Source organism: Trichogramma pretiosum, unplaced genomic scaffold (genome assembly GCF_000599845.2).
Source record: "Trichogramma pretiosum strain Unisexual culture from Peru unplaced genomic scaffold, Tpre_2.0 scaffold95, whole genome shotgun sequence".
Classification (NCBI taxonomy): domain Eukaryota; kingdom Metazoa; phylum Arthropoda; class Insecta; order Hymenoptera; family Trichogrammatidae; genus Trichogramma; species Trichogramma pretiosum.
Genome location: NW_019641618.1, coordinates 60,188 through 83,046, shown reverse-complemented (window position 1 = coordinate 83,046; position 22,859 = coordinate 60,188). Strand labels below are relative to the sequence as shown.

General features: G+C 31.5%; 1 protein-coding gene across 2 annotated transcripts; it reads right to left on the bottom strand.

Annotated features, from left to right (window-relative positions):
- Positions 1 to 3,718: 3,718 nt before the first annotated feature.
- On the bottom strand, positions 3,719 to 22,771 carry LOC106656743 (zinc finger protein 718-like). 2 transcript variants are annotated; one of them, XM_014377873.2, is made up of 4 exons: positions 22,473 to 22,771; positions 22,155 to 22,363; positions 15,769 to 15,909; positions 3,719 to 5,752 (listed from the first exon to the last, which is right to left on the bottom strand). In XM_014377873.2, the coding sequence occupies exons 2-4, from the start codon at positions 22,287 to 22,289 to the stop codon at positions 3,803 to 3,805; spliced, it is 2,226 nt and encodes a 741-aa protein (XP_014233359.1). In that variant the 5' UTR covers positions 22,290 to 22,363; positions 22,473 to 22,771; the 3' UTR covers positions 3,719 to 3,802. The 2 variants fall into 2 exon arrangements, with proteins under 2 accessions (XP_014233359.1, XP_014233358.1); XM_014377872.2 differs by having other exon boundaries at positions 22,155 to 22,332.
- Between the last annotated feature and the right edge of the window lie 88 nt (positions 22,772 to 22,859).

The window sequence follows — 22,859 nt, the reverse complement described above, 5'->3', positions numbered from 1 at the left end:
CCTTTAAATTACTGTGCGCAGATTTAAGATTGGTTAAAAAACGACGGAGATAGAGCTGTTTAAAGGTGTCAACATTATGAAAATAGGCGTTTTTTTGAGATTTCGATAAGCTGTAACTTTTTTCTAGTAACATAAATCTCTTTAAAATTTTATATGAAAGTAGATGATTACATGTAGTTTGAAGCCATGTAGGTAAGGATCTTGGTATTTGCCTCTATAAACAAAAACGAGGCTCCGGAACTCCGACATTTTAGCCCTTATGTAGGCAAAATACATTTTAAATTGGGCGGCAAAACTATTTGGCAACTCCTGAAATTATCGCAAAATAAAAATAAAAAAAAATCAATAACCATATATCCAACGTATTTTTCAACGAGAAATCCAATGGTAACCTTGAATTTGACCTTGAACGTAACCTCTAAGTTATAGCGAACCAAAATTGATTTTTTGCACGGTGACCCCCCTTTTTTATTTCAGATTTGAAAAGAGCGGAAAATTTTACGTCCAAATGCATATTTTGTTTTTTTTTCAAGGTAATTTTAAGGGCGCCACAGATCGAGAATAAACTATTTCGCTGAGTTTAATATTAGTTTAAATGGAGCCTTCATTTTCAAACTGTGGCGCGAAAATACCTTTAAAATGAGACTTTGCAAAAGTCAATACGTCAATCCGATCGCCTTCTACAATAATTCAAAAAAAGCTAAAAAACGACAATTTCACGATTTTTCATCCCTCTTTATTGCCATCCCATAACCGGGGGTTGGATTATCGAGCTCTGCATAATTTTTTTATGAAAAGTACATACCTTGACCTAAAAAAAGCGACCCTCAGGGTTAAAAAATATGCTCCGGTTGTAACTGAGTTACAAATATTTGAATAATACTCAAAAATAGGTAAAAATGGCTATTTTTGGACCTTCGAGGGGCCCAAAATTGGGCCCTAAGGCCCCTAGAGGGTTAAAAATTTACTTGAAGCCTATTTTCACATACCCAAATAGCATACTAAATTTTGGGGCAGATCCAAGAACCCCCCGCACAAAAGTTGTACATTAGGGCGGAGCGAAAAAACCTTTTTGTCGCCGATCGCTTTCTAATAGCAATAGAACGCTAGTATAACTCAAAAAAAGAGAAAAGCCACGAGGTAGGCGCATAGAAATGATATCTTCAGTTAGCGCATGAAGCTCGAAGTTTGAATTTCGTAAAAACAATATAATCATGCTTCAGAAATGAATCACAGCAAAATCTCTCGGCTTCGAATAGACCTATCGGGCTGAAAGTTTCAGGGCTTGTTTTACATGTGAACACGAGTTTCTCTGTAAAATTTCAGCCCTCTAGGTGCCTCAGAAACAAAGATATAGTCATAGGAAGGTTGAAAAACAACGTTACATTAATTTTTTTTTGTACTATTTCTATCTTTGTACACCTGTAGGTTGCGTAATTTTGCTGCTATTGAAACGAAAGAGTAACCAATTTTTTCGTCTTTTAAAGACGTTTCCAACCGTATAAGTTTGTATAGGGGTTTTTAAATTTTTACAGAAGTTACAATATAAAAGGTCTAAACTTTTGTGTCACGATCGAAATTACATTTGTTATTATTTTTTCGGTTTGTTAAGAGTTACACATGCTAGACAAACTTGAACCCCAATGATAGTTATATGCTCTTAGGGGGATATAGAAGCTAGCCAAAATATCAAAATTTCAATCCAGTTTTTTGAAATTTCTACTGATTATTTTGCCAAAAGGCTCTATGGCGACCTTAAAAACATCAAAATGAAGGTCACCATAGAGCTTTTTCGAGAAATATTCAGTAGACGTTTCAGAAAACTGGATTGAAATTTTGATATTTTGGCTGGCTTCTACATCTCCTTAAAGAGCATAAAATTACCTTTAATTTGGTGTATGTAAAAAGTTTCTAAGTCCTCTAGAACCGAAGATACAGCTGTTTGAAGTTTTACTGAATATTGAAGTACTAAATCTGTGAATTTATCATAGACCGGATATGGTAAGATCATCACAGAATTTAATCTTGAATTTTCAGTAAAACTTCAAACAGCTGTATCTTCGGTTCTAGAGGACTTAGAAACTTTTTACACACACCAAATTAAAGGTAATTTTATGCTTTGTTGCATGATTATATTGTTTTTACGAAATTCAAACTTCGAGCTTCATGCGCTAACTGAAGATATCATTTGTATGCGCCTACCTCGTGGCTTTTCTCTTTTTTTGAGTTATACTAACGTTCTATTGCTATTAGAAAGCGATCGGCGACAAAAGGGTTTTTTCGCTCCGCCCTATTGTACATATATGAAAAAACTGCTCAAAAATAAACTTAGATTTTAGCCTTACGGAAATTAAGATTTTTTTCTACAAACTTGAATGAAAGGGAAAAATTCTGACGCGAATAAAAGTTTTTACAAATTTGTAAAATTCTGTTGGTTTTTTCAAGTTGAAATCGACTCAACATCCGATATAATTATTGTTATAATTATTATTATAATTATAGTCGCCGCTTTTGAGCGCACAAGAATAATAACTACAAGACAATCAAGATTTATCGTTAAATGAACTTGTTAGTGTTAATAAAAGGTGCGTAAACATTTTGATTTTTCCTTTGGTTCGCATATCATCTACCTACTTTCGCTTGCACGTCATTACGTTGCATCTATAGCCAGCCGCGGCAACAAAAATTTTGAAATTGTTCTAAAAGCTTATCACTTCTCAAATTATGTTGTAAAAATTACAAATATTTTATAAATGTGGTTACGAATCACTATTTTCTGATTGGAGATTCCATTGGTTATGAATTTAAAAAAAACGCATAATCTCTATGAACTTCACTAACTTTTATGTGAGTCTTTCGACCTTTCATTTACAAGTATAAAATTTTTTTATTAAAAGATTAAATAATCAAGAGCCAATAATATTTTCGACAGTCAGGGCAGATATTCATTCTATTATGTTTTTTATTTAACATTTACTGATAGGGGTTTTAGGATTGTTTGTTAAAAGATAATTGCTAATGTTACAAAACAATTTTATTACTTAAATCATTTCATTGAGAATTTTTTCTAATGCTGCTCAATAATAAATAACTCTTAAACTAAAACTTTTTTTTAAGCTTAAAAGCATTTGGGAAGCATCGTTTTTAGGCGTTAATTAATCAATAGATTTACACCAGCGAGAAAGGATACTCGGACTTCGAAAATGTGCAATCGATTAGTCGCTTCCTTCACACTGCAATGCAGGTCGTGAAACCGTAGTCACGCGCTGTTGTTTAAAAAATGCGAAGGAAGCGACTAATCAATCGCACATTTTCGAAGTCCGAGTATCTATGCTCGCTGGTGTACAGTGATAATAGATGTATTGAATAATAAATTTTACTAAAATAATATCATGTTGCATTTAAAACTACGTTTTTGAATTTTAGTACATGATTACAAATGTGTGATTTGATGAAAATCAATGTGTTTTTCGTTTATTCGCGTAAAGAACTTATTTCTACTTGGTTAAGTTAAATGGCTTTCTCGCGCTCTTTCAACAGTACAATAATTAACATATAATCAATAAAATATCATTCAATTTTTTTTCACGATGCCTTAACTTTTTTATCATTGAGCACAAATGTTACTGAGTTTAGATGTTTTTACGACCAGCTGGTAGTTACGAAAAAGCTTATACAAGTATGGAGAAAAAATTTATCTATGAATAACTTAAATTAATTATTTACCGAGAATACTGTTATTATTAGACAAAGTATCATTCGTAGTACAAAAATCATCAATAATTTTATTACATCAAAAATTTTAATTTTCTCTATCAATCATTTGATTTTCAGGATTTAGAGTGCTTTTTTGCTTGGTGATTATTTTTTTTTCTACTTGAATCATATGTCTTCTACGATGTACTTTCATATTATCTCTCCGATTGAACATTTTTCCACATTCTGGACATGCATGACTTTTTTCTTCGTGAACATGACGATGGGCTGCCAAGTGACTTGCTTGAGCGAAGGAAGCTCCGCATTTTTCACAAACATGTTTACGGACACCTTGGTGTTTCAGTAAATGTTCATTCAAAAATGCTTTGGATGCGTATCTATTTTGGCAGATCTCACAAACAAAAGGTTTCGGATTGCTATGTTGCATTATATGAGCTTTAAATTTGGAGGCTACCTTGAAAGTTTTTCCACAAGTATCACAAGTATAGGTTGTAGCGTGACGCACTTTGATATGTTCATTTAGAACTGATAAACTAGAGTATAAATTATAGCAAAATCGACAACGAAAATTTCGCTTATCTTTCATATGAACACTACCAACATGACTGAGTAATCGAGTACGATAAGGGAAAATTTTTCCACAGAATTCACAAGCTAAATTCTGGGGAGGTAAATGTGATTTAATATGCATTTGCAAGGACACTTTGTGATGGTAGCTTTGATCGCAATCGGCGCATTGATATGGTCGAATGCCTTTGTGTACATTCATATGTTCAGTTAGATCAAATTTTGATCTAAAACGCTTCGGACATTTTGAACATAAGATTGGTCGAGGATTAGTATGTGAACAGCGGATATGTTTCATAACATCGGATTTGCATACAAATTTAGCTTTACATAGAATACACATGTATTGCTTGATGCCTAGATGGGTTTTTACATGAACATTGCATTTATCTTTACGCTCATATACTTTTTTACATAATTTACAAGAGTAGTTAACCTGGTTATTAATAAAGATTTGTTCAACATTATCATCAACATGAATTTCTTCTCCATCTAATGTAAATAAATTTTCTGGTTCTTGTAAATTATTGACAGGGCCGTCTGGAATTTTCAATTTTTCAATCGATTTGTTACTAGTTTTATCCAAACTATTAGAGGTAACGATATTATTCAGAAGTTCATCGTCAATCTCATTGATTTCTTCCTTAAGAAATGTAACTATTGATTCGTCAACTAGGCAAGATCCTAGATCAGGAAATACTTTAGCTAAAACAGTCATAGAATCACTTTCTTTTTTTTTCGATAATTCAACAGTAAAACTAATATCTTCAGTATCAAAATTACGATTTTTTGTTTCTTTAACAGTAACATCAATGCCAGGTTGATTAGTTATAGCTGTAAGAACTTTATTTAAAATATTAGTGGGCATTTGTATTTTGTTGTCTTCGGGTATTAAAATATTTTCTTTTGGGTCGTCAACTTTCAATTTGTTAACTGGTTCTGTGTATGAATCTTCATCTGGGTTGTAATTATTTCTGGGACTTTTTCGAGTTTTTGGTCCATTTTTAGATTTTTTTGAATTTTTATCAGGCACTTCTGAATTGTTTCTACTTCGTAATTTACGAGTAATGGAAGCATTTGGAAGTTGTACATTTGTAATGATTTTATCATCATTTTTTACATCTAATACGTGATTGTCTGCTTTTAATTTAGATGCATCTTGATTCTGTTGACTTCTCAAAACTCTGTGATAAGTCGAAGATTCAATCTTTGATTTATTGTTATTTATATTGCCATTTTTATGACCATTTATATTTTTCATGGAATTTTTTTTATCGTTTTTAGTAGTAAAACTTTCATTCTCATAATTTTCTGAAGGTATAGTAGCATTAGAATCATTATGAGAAACTTGAATATGATTTCTGTTATTGTCATCATCATAGCTCCATTCTTCACAACTGACATTTGGCAAAGCACTATTGGCATGAGCAGAAGTTGTCGTTAGAACCAGAGCTGCATTGTTTTCAGTCTACAAAAGAAGAAAATAGTTCATCAATACAAATAATAAAAGGTGTACGAATCAACAAAATTTTATATAATAATATTAGCCATTATTATTTCTATATTACTACGAAAGAAATTCAATCCCAGTAATCATGGAAAGAAAACAATTGACTTTGCAAGATCGTCGGCAAAAAGTGACCGACGTGGACAAATCTCAAGTACGTTTAATATCACGCATTCTTATAAGTCATTGTAATAATACACTGACTGTATATGATGTAGCCTTCAAATATGAATATTTGTCACTTTAAAGGTATATATTACTATGTTTATAAAGACTTGATGTGAGCCATTTATAAATAGATAAGGTTCAACATTTTTCTTGGCTGGATTTCAACGAAAATAGACCCGACCCCCCTCAACCCTCCTTTTCAAATACCGCTTTCTTCTTTTAATGAAGGTAAATTAAGATTTTTCTCAAAATTTAATCTTACTCTCGTGTAGTTTACAAATTATTACAGACGCTCTAGTGATTATCGGTTCAACCCTTTTTTTACTTCGCGGTGAGAGTCCTACGATTTCTTTTCAATATACGCGGAGAGAAAATCTACGAGACTGAGGGAGGACCTGTAGTATGGGAGAATCACTAAAACGATTGCCCGGTTCAATTGCTCACCGTCCAGCGATGATTGTCAGAGACTCCAAGTCAGTTGACCTACGGCTGCGCGACATTATTTGGTATAACTGCTACATTTATAACTTGCTGTCAAAGTACCTGAATATATTTAACCCGTTTGGGACCAAACGGATAAAATTTTACACATTTTTTCCTGCGTTGTAAACTTTGCGAAAAAAGTATATGAGAAATGTTTGAATAGTCGCTTTCTACGTAAAATTGTATGAACTTTTTAAATCTGGTGTCAGAATTGTTCAAAAAGTTCATCAGTAAAAGTTGTGAACAATTGAACAAACACGAATTGTTGGAAAACATTTTGATTTGACCAAAATTTTTTTATCGAAAGAGACTAGATCTTTACGTCTAAAGAATATCTTTTGCGTCAATGGAATGTAGACATAAAAGTCCAATAGTTATAATATTGAAATTCAACATGGTGGATATCAAAAATGTTCATGAGCTATATCGAGAGATGGAAGCAAAAATGTAGTTTTCGCACATACCAAAGCGGCCAGCTATGCAAATATGCCAATGTGAGATATCTGACTTTGAAGGTTTCCTAGTGGTTTTTTTGAGAAGTCATGAAAATTTTGGGAAAATTTGACCTTACCATTAGAAAGCTGAGATAATTTAAGTTATTTAAGGTACTTTTACAGCGAGTTACCAATTTCGCGATTAGACGAAATAATGTCACTCGGCCGTAGATCAACTCAAGTCCTTACTTGCGAACGGCTAAAACGACGCTGGAGTCTGTGGCAATGATCGCCGGATTATGAGTTACTAGCGAATTACCTCGCTCGCTCACGCTCGCTCGGTATAGTCAGGGTTTGTAAGAATTTTTGAGAAAGCAAGAAATATATAAAAGGTTTCCACAAGGTATATACCAGGTATATAGAATTATGTACCTTGTATTTACAAGGCATGTACCAGATATATATATAATGTATATACCCTGTACAATGTACAATGTACCTTGTAAATACAAGATATTTATTATTTATATACATTGTAAATACAAGGTATTTATTATATATATACCTTGTAAATACAAGGTTTTTATTATATATATACCTTGTAAATACAAGGTATTTGATGTACAGGGTATCCCAAAAGTGTGGAAACCTCTGAAAAACGGCCAAAATAAGCGGGAAAAAAATTGGATAACCCTATATTCGACGTATTTTTTCACGGGGAATCCAATGGTAACCTCGGATTTGACCTTGAACATAACCTCCAAGCTGCAACGACTCAAAAATCAATTTTTCAATTGTAACCCCCATTTTTTATTGCAGATTTGAAAAGAGCGGAAAATTTCACGTCAAAATATGTTTTGTTTTTTTTTGTTAAAGACCATTTTAAGGGCGCTACGGGCTCAAATAAATCCCCGATTTAAACTAATATTGAGCTCAGAAGAACTTCATTTTCTAACTGTACCGCCCCCAAAAATTATATTGGAAAAAAAACATAAAGGCCTATTCAAACGTAAAATTTTTCGCTCTTTTCAAATCTTAAATAAAAAATTGGGGTCGCCGTGTAAAAACTCGATTTTGAGTTGCTGCAGCTTTTAGGTTATGTTCTGGGTTAAATTTAAGGTCACCATCGAAAAGAGCAAAAAATTTTACGTTTGAATAGGCCTTTATGTTTTTTTTCCAATATAATTTTTGGGGGCGGTACAGTTAGAAAATGAAGTTCTTCTGAGCTCAATTTTAGTTTAAATCGGGGATTTATTTGAGCCCGTAGCGCCCATAAAATGGTCTTTAACAAAAAAAAAACAAAACATATTTTGACGTGAAATCTTCCGTTCTTTTCAAATCTGCAATAAAAAATGGGGGTTACATTTGAAAAATTGATTTTTAAGTCGTTGCAGCTTGGAGGTACTGTTCAAGGTCAAATCCGAGGTCACCATTGGATTCCCCGTGAAAAAATACGTCGAATATAGGGTTATCCAATTTTTTTCCCGCTTATTTTGCCCGTTTTTCAGAGGTTTCCACACTTTTGGGACACCCTGTATACAGGGTGCGACAAAAGTATGGAGACACCTGAAAACTTTGCATAATAAGCGTAGAAAGAATTCAAAAACCTCATATCCTACGTATTTTTTCACGGGAAATCCAATGGTGACCTTGAATTTGACCTTGAACATGACCTTCAAGTTCCAGCGACCCAAAAATTGATTTTTCAAACGGAACCCCCATTTTTTATTGAAGATTTGAAAAGAGCACAAAATTTTACGTTGAAGCATGTATTTTGTTTTTTTTAAGGTCATTTTAAAGGCGTTATAGACGCAAATAAACCCTTTATTTAACCTAAAATTAAGTTCAAGTAAGGGCTTTTTTTCTAATTGTACTGCCTCCAAAATGACCTTAAAAAAAATAATAAAATACATATTTCCACGTAAAATTTTCCGCTCTTTTCAATGATGACCTTCAATTTGACGTTGAACATAACCTATGAGCTACGGTAAACCAAAAATCGATTATTCGCACGGTGCCCCCCATTTTTTGACAGATTTGAAAAGAGCGAAAAATTTCATGTTCGACTATGTATTTTGTTTTTTTTTTTAAGGTCATTTAGGAGGCAGTACAATGAGTAAAAAAGCCCTGACTTGAACTTCATTTTAGGTTAAATTGGAGTTTTATTTGCGTCTGTAACGCCCTTAATATGACCTTGAAAAAAAAAACAAAATTCATTTTGACGTGAAATTTTGTGCTCTTTTCAAATCTGCAATAAAAAATGGGGGTTCCATTTGAAAAATTGATTTTTGGGTCGCTGGAGCTTGACGGTTATGTTCAAGGTCAAATTCTAGGTCACCATTGGATTCTTCGTCGAAAAATACATTGGTTATGAGCTGACGATGTTATGGTTATGAATGATGTTGGTTTTCTACGCTTATTATGCGAAATCTTCAGGTGTCTCCATACTTTTGCCGCACTCTGTATATACCTTGTAAATATATAATAAATTTATTTTTTTTTTTTTTAGTCAACGGTTTTCCAGATTTTTTGGGGAGGCCAGAACTTTTAGCGCGAGACTCATACAACGCGTAATATATAGATTGAGCTGGGCAAACGTTCCAGCGATTTTCGCTTACTACAGGTCCTCTTCAAGTCGCATATATTTTTTCTCCTTGTAACACTGCACTTGTGTAGGACGATTTATAATTTCTGCAAATATTGTTAATTGACCATCGACCTCGATTCGAAAGTGCAACGTGGTAAGACAAAAGGTGCCGCCGGCCACCAACTACCATTTTAAACTTTTATTCATCTTCTTAGAGTAATATATCTGTCTCCCAAAAGTACCAATATGGCTTAATCTGAGGGTCTGGGGTGTACATAAAGTCTGAAATAACCTCTGATTTATTGGGAAAATAATACATCTATCAAGAGAATAATAAGTCTCTGAGATTTGAAAAATGAAAAATCTCTGAGTCATTTGAAGAATTGACTCCTTAGACATTTGGAAAATAATATATGTCAAGGTTTATTAAAGAATAACGGACCCTTATATAGAAACATTTTCCTGAGTTATTTGAAGAATTACACTGTGCAACAAAATTATCGCAAAAAATATTTTCGTCAAAATTTTGTCAATTTTCAAATGCATCTATCTTCGTCTATTTTAATAGTATAAATACGAACTTTTTTTGATCTCTTGAAAAAATTTTCTTCTTTACATTGATATATACTATGAATAGGTTCGAGTCAATATACAGTTACCAGTATTATTTGAATGCAACAAAGAAAATTACTAAAAAAATTTTATTGTCTAAACGTGTACCAGTAAGGTCAATGGGGGTATATTCGCTCATGTACCTATATTCGCTCACTTTTATAATCAATCAATTATATTAATTTTCAAAGTGAGTAAAATGAAGAAAAAAAAATATAGGCTCATAAATAAACATTTCGAGATGTACACCCAATATTTATATACTTAAATTAAGTTCTACAATTTTAGAAAAAAAATCAATTCGCAATTAACTTTTGCCACACGAGTTATAACTACGGGCATCTTAAGAACTAGGCTAAGATATGAGCAATTTTATTTTATTTTACTGTGCTTTAAAATAAATCATATCGTTAATGTTAATGTTTTATCTTATTCAAAATATGTTTATTAATGTATCTGTACATTAATTATTATTTTTTTTGTCAATATTCTTTATTAATTTAGCTGAGCGAGAATTGGTACAGCTAATATCTACATTGTCGGTATTTTCGCTCACCTCGTTTCGCGTGCAAATTTCACAGCTGACAGGCCAACATAACCCAAGAAGCATAGTAAACACGCGTATGTATCTCCGTCTTATCTCTCCTTTTTTGATTGTAATATTACTATAATAATAGTAATTTTAAGATTAAACATAATAAAGAGTTCGTTTTTAATTCTAGTAGAATTTAAAATACGTTTGACGCAAATTTATAGGTGGGCGAGAATGGGAGCAAAAGGTGAGCGAAAATACAAACGGGCATTTTTAGAGTGAGCGAAAATACCAGCACAGAACTCTTGAAGTTTATATTTATTTTTTTATTGTAAATATATCGAAAAATTTTTTTTTACTGTGCAGCTATTTAGTTTAAGGTATGCTCTATCATATTAAACAATCAAAAATCTCGATTTTACAATGAATATTTTCTTAAGTGTCATTTTTATTGAAAGTTGGGCTTAAGTGGGCGAATATACCCCCCTTGACCTTACTACAGTAATTTGTTCATCAAAATTTAACATAAACCATTGCAAAGTACTGTTCTCAACGTTACGCACAATTGAAATTAATGAAAAGAAGCTCTCTACGACTTTTATACGCCCTCTAGGCCGCTTTGAAGGTACCAATTGAAGTGCGCTTAGTGCCCCGTTTAGCTGAAAAAAAATCGTCTTTACACGATCAAAATAGATAAAGATAGCAGCATTTGACAATTAATAAAATTTCGATGAACATTTTTGTTGCGCAGAAAATAAACCTATTCAAGACTAATTTTTTAATGCAAGCAGATGAAATGTATTTAAATTTTGTACACGAAAATTATTTCGTGCAATTTTAACCCGTCAAATACGAAGAGACCCTAATTTTGACTTATTTTTCCACGCATTCTTTTTTTATGAAACCATTGTCAAATTAATGTAAAAATACCATATCTTATGGAATTTTTATTGCTCTTTTCAAATCTGGCGTCAGATATACGATATATGCAACCTTTTTAAAAATACATTTGTTTTAAAAAAAACGTTGTTTTTAAACATTTGTCTTCATAACAATTGTATTTATCACGATGATTACGCATTTGAATCGGGTTAAAACTCTGGATCTGGTGGCATATAGGCCTATACTATAAGTTAGCGGCGCACCCTAAGCGCTCGCACGTTTCTACGCCCAAGCTCAGAAGGATGTAACTTGGCGTCTACTTGACCGATTACCTTTCAAAAGAGCTTAAAATTTTTGTTTTTTGATGTACTTTCATTTGACTGAGTTTCCTCGTTGTTTTAATATTTATCTCAGCGAAAAATGCGTATAAACAAATGAAAAGTAAGTCAGAACCATAAAATTACGTTTACTATTTCATAGCACTGTGTGGCATAAGTTTACTTTTATGGTACGCTTTTCTGTGACATAAGTCGCACATTCTGGCACCGCTGTGTTCGCATCACACTTGCATATGCTCGTGCGCTAACCTCACTTCACGCTACCAGAAATGTGAACTTAGCACAGCGCTATAATAGTAATTTTCGATACAAGTGCCATAAGTAACACTTTTTGGCACGGCGTAGTTTAGGGCCCGAGCGCAGCGAGGGTCCTAATAGCTGGGCCGAAAAGTGTCCCCTATGGCCCGAGTATCGAACAACGTTTTATAGTACTGTGCAAAGTTCACATTTATGCCCCCTTTTCCGATGCATAAGTCGCACTTTCTGGTAGCGCGAAGTGAGGTTAGCGCACGAGCGTATGCGAGTGTGATGCGAACGCAGCGGTGCCAGAATGTGCGACTTATGCCACCGAAAAGCGTGCGATAGATGTGAACTTATGCCACGCAGTGCTATAAAATGTTGTACGATACTCATGCCATGTGGACACTTTTCGGCCCAGCTGTTAGGACCCTCGCCGCGCTCGGGCCCTAAACTACGAAGTGCTCAAAAGTGTTACTTATGCCACTAGTATCGTAAAGTACTATTATAAACGTCTACAAACTGCATTATACTGCATTATTACTCAAACTATTTTGGTTACTTATTTGAGACATCTGGATCTTGAGAACATTACATTTCATTTTTAAGAAGTTGTTGGACCTCATTCGTGACCCAAAACATTACAATGTTGCACAAAGGCATGGTATGAGAACATGGCAAATAGTGGCCTTATGTGCAAATATTATTCACCTCAGCACATCATTGATAAAATTCAACTTTGCGTTGGTACACTCGTGTCCGTTTGATTCGGTACCCCCTTGCCGGCTACTGTACTGCATTACATTTCATTCTTAAGAAGTTGTTGGATCTCACTCATGACCCAAAACATTTCAATATTGTTCAATTATGACATTATAAAGCGTTTAATTTTAATACTGTTGGCCAAATCAATAAAACTTATATCAAAACAATAATTATTCAATAATTATTATTTTAATACAAGCACTGGAGATCCGACAAGCTCTTATCAAAACACTTTTCACAGATTTATCTAACACTTCAAGTACACTAGTGTTAAATAAATCTGTGAAAAGTGTTTTGATAAGAGCTTGTCGGATCTCCAGTGCTTGTATTAAAATAATAATTATTGAATAATTATTGTTTTGATATAAGTTTTATTGATTTGGCCAACAGTATTAAAATTAAACGCTTTATAATGTCATAATTGAACAATATTGAAATGTTTTGGGTCATGAGTGAGATGCAACAACTTCTTAAGAATGAAATGTAATGTTTTTAAGAACCAGGTGTCTGAAATGAGTAACCAAAATAGTTTGAGGGTAATAAATGCTTTATATGCTTATTTTTATTATTTTAACGTTTATTTTTTATTTAAGGGAACATTCCCATTGGAAATGAAAAAAAAATCGATACATTTTTTTACGTTAAAACATTCTTTAACATCATGAAAATATTCTGTTAAAATTATAGAACGAAATTCATAAAGGAAAAAAAGTTATGCCCGATTACACGAAGCTTCTAGCGTGCTCGATATGTACAGAACAAAACTTCGGACGCGTTTATCTCAAAACTACTTTTTTTCAGATTTCGCTAGCAATTGAGAAAAAAAGTACAAGTCCGATCTTTACGTTTAATATCTCGTTTTAATCATTACAACTTTCTCAACAAGACAAACCTCTATACAGTGGAAAAAATCACCCCAATAACTACCGAAGAGCAATTTTTTTAGAAAAACTCGCGCCAAAATCGTAAAAATTGAAAATATCAATTTTTTAGAGGTTTGTCTTCTAGAGAAAGTTGTAACGATTAAAACGAGATATTAAACGTAAAGATCGGACTGGTAATTTTTTCTCAATCGCTAGCAAGAGCCGAAACACGGATTTCAGCAAATTCCGTCTACAGCCAACAAAATGGGTCTTAATTCCCATAAAAAATTTTTTTTTGTAGTTTAATATGTAAGGTACAATACCCAAAAAATGCGGAATGAATAAAAATTATTGTTTTCAAAAAAAAAAATTTAAAAAGTGATTTTTCTACAATTTGCAATGGGAATGTCCCCTTAACGCTTCTGCTGGATATTCACACAAACTAACATAACAGGGCATGTTTTCTAACTGTTCTGAATCACTAGAAAAAGTTTGGGCCAAATCCATGACCCGAAGGTGAGAAGGGTCTCCTTGTAAGTGATGAAAATTCGCTATCATAACATTTTAGTGAAATCAGTTTTCCTTCGACTGCCAAATCTCTTCTTTTACTCATGATAAAACGTTCTTGTCTTTTGGGCTATTTGTAGATCGAAATTAAATTAAATACTAATGAAAATGTTTACGTTATTGAATAATTAAACACTATTCCGATCAAAATTTCGGCAGAAATTATGTTTACGTTTGGCCATATTAACCGACAGAGTGGCCATAATAACCGACTTATTTCACGTACATTTATATAGGATTGACTCCTTTTTTATTTGAAAACTATTGACTAATGATAAAAAGTCAATAGTTATCAAATAATAAAGAAGTGAATTTTTGTATCACCGATCGGTAAAATTTGCCATTTTAAAAATATAGGGGTTAGATAGAAATCGCAGCAATAGGTTTCTTGATGGGTCAGAGCAAAAGTGCACAATTGCTGGTGTTATGGGAACACTTGGAAGGCAGGACAGTGTAAAAAGTTCACTTTGAAAAAAATTTTAATTCAAAAAATCACGTTTTATTCTAATTGAATAACAAACGATGATGATATTTATTTATCGCAAAAATTATACGAGATTCTGAAAGAGCACACCCAAAAACCTGTAGATGTGGATTTTCAAGAAAAGATCTTAATTTTATCAATGATATTTTACAATGAAAAATTCGAGCACAAAATTGCACTTTTGCGAATTAATGGGTTAATTAAGTGCAAGTTTTTTTTTGGAATCTATTAGTAGTGGTTTTAAAAATGGAGATTTATAAGTAAAAGTAGAAGCGACTTTTTTCATATGAAAGACATTTCCAATGTAATGGCCGCGATTTTAAAACTACCGCATGATAGTTTTCTGATACAAGGAATACCCTTCTTCATTAGATCTTATAATTGAAATTGTTTGGATGACTTTGCATCACTAATCAAAAGAGTCCTTTTTGTTCTTAATTTTTAATTCTATAATTTAAGCGACCATAATAAGTCAACAGAGGCATGTGAAAAAACTATATTTATAGCCGGCGTCACACTTTCTACACGCGAGCGTTAACCTTACTTTGCGTTACCAGAGAGTGCGACTTATGCATTGGAAAAGAAGCTCTTGCTTTAACTGATTATTACACGTTCTCAGAGGCTTTCTTTAAGCTCTAGAGAAATTAAATTTTTCGTTTTGCCCGCAGGGACGAAAATACAGTAAAACTTCAATAATTCGAAATCCTAAATTCACGCTGTAATTTCGAATTAAAGAGGATTTCGAATGATCGAGATAAATTTACATGATGTGATGACTTTAAATGCAACATTTTATTTCGAATTATAGAGATAAATTTACATGATTTGAAGACTCTAAATGCAAAATTTTATTTCGAATTATCGAGGATTCCGAATTATGGAAGTTCTAATGATCGAAGTTTTACTGTAGTTAGTTTTGGCTGGGGAAGCATGAAAAATAACATTTTTATGTATAAGATAGCTACAAACACGTTTATATTATTGTAAAAATATATCAAAATATTACCAACTAAATTAAAACTTACATTATCTGAAACAGGTGATTGATACTGATCTCGAAGTCGCTGTTGAATGCGCAAACATTCTTCTTGAAAATCACAAACGAACTCTAGTTTTCCCAAACACTGCACACAGATAACTTTAGGTAAAGAGTCATTTTCATCAATCTGTAATAAAAAAGTTCACTTGTACATTTTCTAGCATTTATAGTTGAAACCGATCGTTATCAAATTAACATAATGATTTGGCAATAAATGACATTTGCTGATAGACGATACGTATTACAAGAAGCAGAGGTGTAGAAAATTCACATTTATTTTTTTTAATATGAATGTAAGTTGGTTTTGTAAAATTATAAACTAATTCATACAATTTTTAATAACTTTCTGTTTGAAATTGACTCATTAACTCCAAAAGTAACGAAATTTTTCGTTCGCAATCGACGTGATTTTCATCCATATTTTGGGTCTTGTAATGAATTTGAACGTACATAATTTTATATAATTATATACTGAAATATTGCATAACCGTGTTGAATCAAATCAAATTTATTTGAGAAATAAGATAGTGTAAGTTTCGGTTCCATCAGTGGCCCCGACTGGCTGCCGAATCTTGTACCTAACCAAAAAGTATTCATGAAATTTAGGGTGAATACGCCTATTACTTGCCACCCGCCGAATTTCGGCCACCTCAAAATATTATTCAAATAAATACAAATATACGTGCGAAATTTTGACGCAATAAAATATTTTTTCGATTTTATAAATTTTATAAATTTTATAGTTTCAGAGAAAATTTTTAGTAGCCTCGAAAATTATTAAATCTGTTTCGTTGCTCAATTTATAATTTTGACCTGGTTGAAAATTGGACTATTCGGTAAAATTGTTCTTTCAGTTTTCGACTACTTGCACTAACCCTTAATAATTTTTATTCAAAAGTTTTCTACTCAATTCTATCAATTTAAAAATCAGCAATAGGTTCCCAAGTAACCCATAGAAATGTACATTCATTTATTATGCTTTTAGACCTTAAAAATTAAAATTTAGCTGAGTCCCAAGTTCTGAGTCATTGACGACTCAGTGGGGTAGTCGAAAAATAGACGATTCGCATTTTTTTTTGGCTTTAATCATTTTTTAGAATTATAAATATCAATTTTGGCCAAGTGCATGTGCTCATTTGAATGATTACTTCTTTTTCATCAAAAGGTATTTTTAGAAAAATTTTCAAACATCATTCATAAGCTTTGTAATTGAGCAACGAAAGATTTTCCCCGAGTGTCCAGAATGTTGTACATTCACCCTAGAATTGATGATTTTTTAAAATTCAATTAAAAAGGATTTCTAAGAAATATGAAAAAGTAAATCTAAAATACTTTATTAGCTGTCTACGGACAGACATCAAAAGTAAAATATCCTTAAATTTAATTAAGGAGACTCTCTCACAAGGAGACCTTCTCACCTTCGGGCCATGGATTTGGCCCAAACTTTTTCTGGTGATTCAGGACAGTTAGAAAACATGCCCTGTTATGTTCGCTTATGTGAATATGCCCCAGAAGCCTTAGATAAAAAATAAAGGGCCAAATAATAAAAATAAGCGTATAAAGTGCAATTAATATTCATTTCCTATCCACAAACTATTATAGTCACTTATTTTAGACACTTGGTACTTGAAAACATTACATTTCATTGCTAAGAACTTGTTGGATCTCCATTGCTTGTATTAAAATAATAATTATTTGAAGCGTTTAAGGCCATACGTATTGAAATTTTAACGCTTTATAATGTCATAATTGAACAATATTGCAATGTTTTGGGTCATGAGTGAGATCCAACAACTTCTTAACAATGAAATGTAATGTTTTCAAGTACCAAGTGTCTAAAATAAGTGACTTTAATAGTTTGTGGATGGGAAATGAATATTAATTGCACTTTATACGCTTATTTTTATTATTTGGCCCTTTATTTTTTATCTAAGGCTTCTGGGGCATATTCACATAAGCGAACATAACAGGGCATGTTTTCTAACTGTCCTGAATCACCAGAAAAAGTTTGGGCTAAATCCATGACCCGAAGGTGAGAAGGTCTCCTTGTCAGTTCAAGTTTTACTATAAATAGTGAGCTCTTGCCCGGAGCTGTACATTTTGTATGCGCAGTACGGCCTGCTTATTCATAACAAAAACATCGTTTTTTTCACTTTGATGTGAAAAATCTTGATTTTTTGCAGCGTAAGCCCTATTTCACAATGTATAGGCTGAAAGATGAGGGTTTTTCCTATAAATCCTGTATACTCCAATACCTTAACAAAATAATATAAATAACTCGTGAATGTGTCCGTTTCATAAGGCTAATATTAAAAATTTCATACTTTGAGATAAAATATGTCGAGATTTTGAAGCATAAGCCACTTAAATAATTTCACCATTGAATTTAATTATCTATCAAATAAAGTAGGTCCCATTTCTCAAAAAATGTTGAATAAATGAACCTCCTTAATTGAAAACATCAAAATATAAAACAAAAATCTTGAAAAATGTAAAAACAAAGTATGAAAAATAAAGGTTTGAAAAATTTTTAAAAATCTAATAAAAATCAAAGTGCTAGTACACTTCTAAAGTATAAAAAGTTTCAAGTCAAAAATCGAGTAAAATAAAATAAAATTTTAGAAAGAATATTCAACCAAGGAAAAGGACTCTGAAGTTTCACTTCTATTGCTTTATAAGTTAAATAGATTTTAGATAATTTAAACACCAGAAGTGAAACTTCAGAGTCCTCTTCCTTGGTTGAATTTTCTTTCTGAAATTTTATTTTACTTTTCTCAATGTTTGATTTGAATTTTTATTTTCATTGCGTTTTTCTTTTAAATTTTTCAAGCTCTTATTCTTCATACTTTGCTTTTACATTTTTAATATTTTTCTTCTTTCGTATGTTGATGCTTTCAATTCATTAAATTGAAAGAAGTTTTATTTCTGATAGCTGTCTGTAGATAGCTAATCAAATATTTTAGATTTTTTACTAATGACGTAAGTTGAGACATGTTACGTAAAGAATATTAGATTTCTACGCTAATACAGAACAATGATTTTTTGTACTTATTATCAATGTAATTTTCAGTCTTTTCAACGGCATAAGTTAAAGGACCAGCACATATAATTGAGCTATGTTCACATTTCGTAATGATAATTATTACGAATTATGAATATTCGGAATGTATAAAATTCGGATGTTCGAAAATCGTAATATTGAAAACGGAACATGAAAAATTCGTAAAAACAAAATTTCGGAAAAATTAAAATTCGGAATCCACAAAATTTTTAGTGGTAAGTGTAGACTATAAAATTTCCCACTAAAAAATGTTGTTGATTCCAAATTTTAATTTTTCCGAAATTTTTTCATTCCGAAATTTTGTTTTTCCGAATTTTTCATGTTTCGTTTTCAATATTTCGATTTTCAAACATAATTCATAATATTTATCATTCCGAAATGTGAACCTGGCTCATATAATTTTCCACTATAGGCCTTTTTCACAGTCATCAGTGACGGTCAAAAATCGACCAGCTGATTTTTCTGGAGGCAAAACAAAGCGACCGTCCGAATACTTTACATGTTAAAGTTGGTTGGTAAAAGTACTTGTAATTAGATTACCGTGCAGTAAAAAATTAAACAAAAAATATCTGGAGAAAGCGGAAATCCTCGTGTATCGAATTATCGAAGCGGTTTTTAGTTAAAGTCTTTAGTTTGTAAATAAAAAAATATTGAAATTTCGGCTTTTTTGTCTGTGATATTGTCAATAAACTCTTATAAAATAGCTATTAAAAGTGGTTTTTCAGGTTGCAATACAAACTCTCAAGTGGGATAATTTTTATTTTTTCAAATTACCGACTAAAAACTAAGAAACAATCATAATTTCAAAAAATTATGAAAATAATCTCGCAATCGTCTTCTAACCCAAGTCTGCTGGTTGGTGGAATGACAATATTTTTAATTACGATTGTTTCTTAGTTTTTCGTCGGTAACTTCAAAGAATAAAATTTCCCTGCTTGAGAGTTCGACGTTCTTTACGAAGAGTAACACATTGCAAATGTGTAACGAAGACTAGCACACAATAATAGTTTTATGATAAAAACTAGCACATTTCAACGAATTCGAATAAAAACTAGCACGTTTCAGTGATTGTGAATTAAAGCTAGCACGTTTCAGCAGTTACTACAAAAAATAAGCACGTTTGTTTAGTTCACGTTTACCCTTTTTTACATATTTATTTTTGCCCGTATTTAATATCTCTATAGATGGTAAACAGATTCACAACTAGAAGTATCACATGTCCAATTTTGTGACAAAAAAAAAAAAAAATACAATATTTAATTGTTATTAACTGTGCGTGTTGTGCGCGAGTGCACAAAACGATATTAAACATGTCAATTCCTGAAGAATTAAAGAAGTTAATGAAAATTTTAATGGGGAAGAAGCAGATAAGAGGATCGTATACATGATGTATCATACATGCTACTTTTCGTTGCAACATTTGAAACGTGCTAGTCTTTAATACGAATCATGAAATGTGCTAGTTTTCGTTGGGAACAATTGAAATGTGCTAGTTTTAGTTGGGAGTAATTAAAACGTGCTAGTTTTCGTTATATTAGCTTTTTTTCGAAACGTATTAGACTTAGTTACAAATTTGAAAAGTGTTACTCTTCGTAAAGAACGTCGAGTTTATATTGCGACCCAAAAAACCACTATTAATAACTATTTTATTAGATTTTATTGACAATATCACAGACAAAAAAGCCGAAATTTCAATATTTTTTTATTTACAAACTAAAGACTTTTACTAAAAACCGCTCCGATATTTCGATACACGAGGATTTCCGCTTTCTCCAGATATTTTTTGTTTATTTTTTTACTGCACGATAAAATAATTACAAGTACTTTTACCAACCAACTTTAACATGTAAAGTATACGGACGGTCGCTTTGTTTTGCCTCCAGGAAAATCAGCTGGTCGATTTTTGACCGTCACTGACGACTGTGAAAAAGCCGTACATATCATTCTAAAGGTCTAAACCTTTTGTTGTGACCTCTAAACCATTTGATTACTATTTTTGGGTCATATATTAGTGGTCTAATAGCCAAGAGCAAAAAGGATAAGACAATGGTGACTGTATTACATTGAAAATATGGACATTTCTAAAAAAAATAAGTTAAGGGTTTGAATTTAGAAATCCAATTATAAAATAACTGCATTTTTCTATTTGAATATTTCACTTATAATATACATTTACATACAAGTTATAAAAAATATTTACTTTAGTAGTCAAAATCAACAACTTTTATCATTGAAATAGTATATAAATAGTTACAAAAAAATATCTGTACCACAATGGGGAAGTCGGTCTAAGTCAACGGCACACAATGTTATGAACCTTTATCCAAAGATAACATATTAATTTAAAAGATTTAGATTTAAACTAGAGTAAATATTGTGAATTATGCATGAAACAAATTTATAACAACTAATGTACAATATAAAATATATACAAGTATAGGGGACAATCCTTGCATCAACCGCGAGGGGTATAGATTTGATTTTTACATATAACAAAAACCAATTTCATTTTCAAAACTTATTGAAATAATTGACAGTACACATTGACTAAAGAAATCAAGCATAGTGGTTTAATTAAAAAAAATTTGTTGAATTAAAAAATAGTTGCAAAAAACAGGAAAGTAATCAAAAATTGCATGTTAAAAATCCAAAGTGTTGAATATGATTATATTTAGATAAGATTCAAGGATCAAAAATTTTTTAAATGTAACTCAATTTTAAATATATATTATACAGATGAAAGTAATTTTGACTGATTTCTTTTATGGGTTCTTCAGTCATTTATTAAATATAATTATAACCTTATAAAAATAAAACATAATAATATTAAAATAATTATCTGTTATAAAAAGTAAAAGTCACATTTATTGACTACAATTTTTTATAACATTTTAAAAAAGTAATTTGACAGTATGCTACCTAGATATTAACTAATTTATTAGTTAAACTAATATTTAAATTAATACAATAACATAGCCCGGGAGATCTTTCCCCTGTGACACCAAAAGCATTAGTTCCAGATTATTATAACTCAAAAGAAAATCATTTATTTAGAAAATGTAAGAAATTTTCCAATATGTTTAAAATATGATCAACATGACACAATTGTACTTGATAGTATAATCAATTATTATACAATAAAAAACTAAGAAAGGATTAGCACACATACTTTACTCAAAAAATTTAACCTATTCAAAGGGTCATGGTTTTTTTCTGCATATTAATTGAATCAGGACTTAAACATAATTCAATTGATTATTATGTATTCAACTATTATTGGCTATAAATATGAATGATGTTCTGCTACTTACTTTAATATTTATTTTTGAAGAGATTTTGAAATGTAAACATCGCTTGGAACCTTCTTCTCCAAAAATATCAATATATATGCTTTCACATTGACCACAAAGCCGACATATTTTAGCTTCTCCTTCTTCCAGTTCCATTATAGTGGGTTGATTGTTAAATGATTGTTGAAATGAACTGATTCTTTATTTGTTGATGAATAACATGTAAAAAACTTTAATTAGAATTTTAATTGCAACACTGGTGTTACAGATACTTTTAAAACATATTTTATTCAATGTAATCAATTGTAAACACTAAATGACATAAATATTTATACTTACAAATAGAAGTCATTTATACTTTTCCATAGTATGAATAAGTATTTCAAGCACTACTTAATAAATTAAAATTTTAAATATAAAAAAATGAGAAAATTGACGTGCCCTAGTGACTTTTACATTTTTTAATATTTCGCAATTTCATTGGGCTTTTTTGAAACAAAATCGAACTAGAAAGTAATGTAAATATTTGTTTTCAAACGTACTTATTTACTAAATGGGAAACATAAAACCTTTTCAGAATAAAATGAATCTGTAAAGCCTCGAACACAAAAATATTTAAATAACGTACAGTAGGAAACATTGAAATAGAGGTGTAGGCATTTTTCACAGTCGTTACTACGAGAGTTGCGTAAAAAGATAGGCTAAGATTGTAAGTGACAGTCACAG

Coding starts and splice junctions, on each gene's coding strand:
- LOC106656743 (XM_014377873.2), bottom strand. CDS start 22,289: ATGGAACTGGAAGAAGGAGAAGCTAAAATATGTCGGCTTTGTGGTCAA. Junction 15,910..22,154: donor CTTCAAAAATAAATATTAAA/GTAAGTAGCAGA, acceptor TTTTTATTACAG/ATTGATGAAAATGACTCTTT. Junction 5,753..15,768: donor AATCACCTGTTTCAGATAAT/GTAAGTTTTAAT, acceptor CTTCTTTTGTAG/ACTGAAAACAATGCAGCTCT.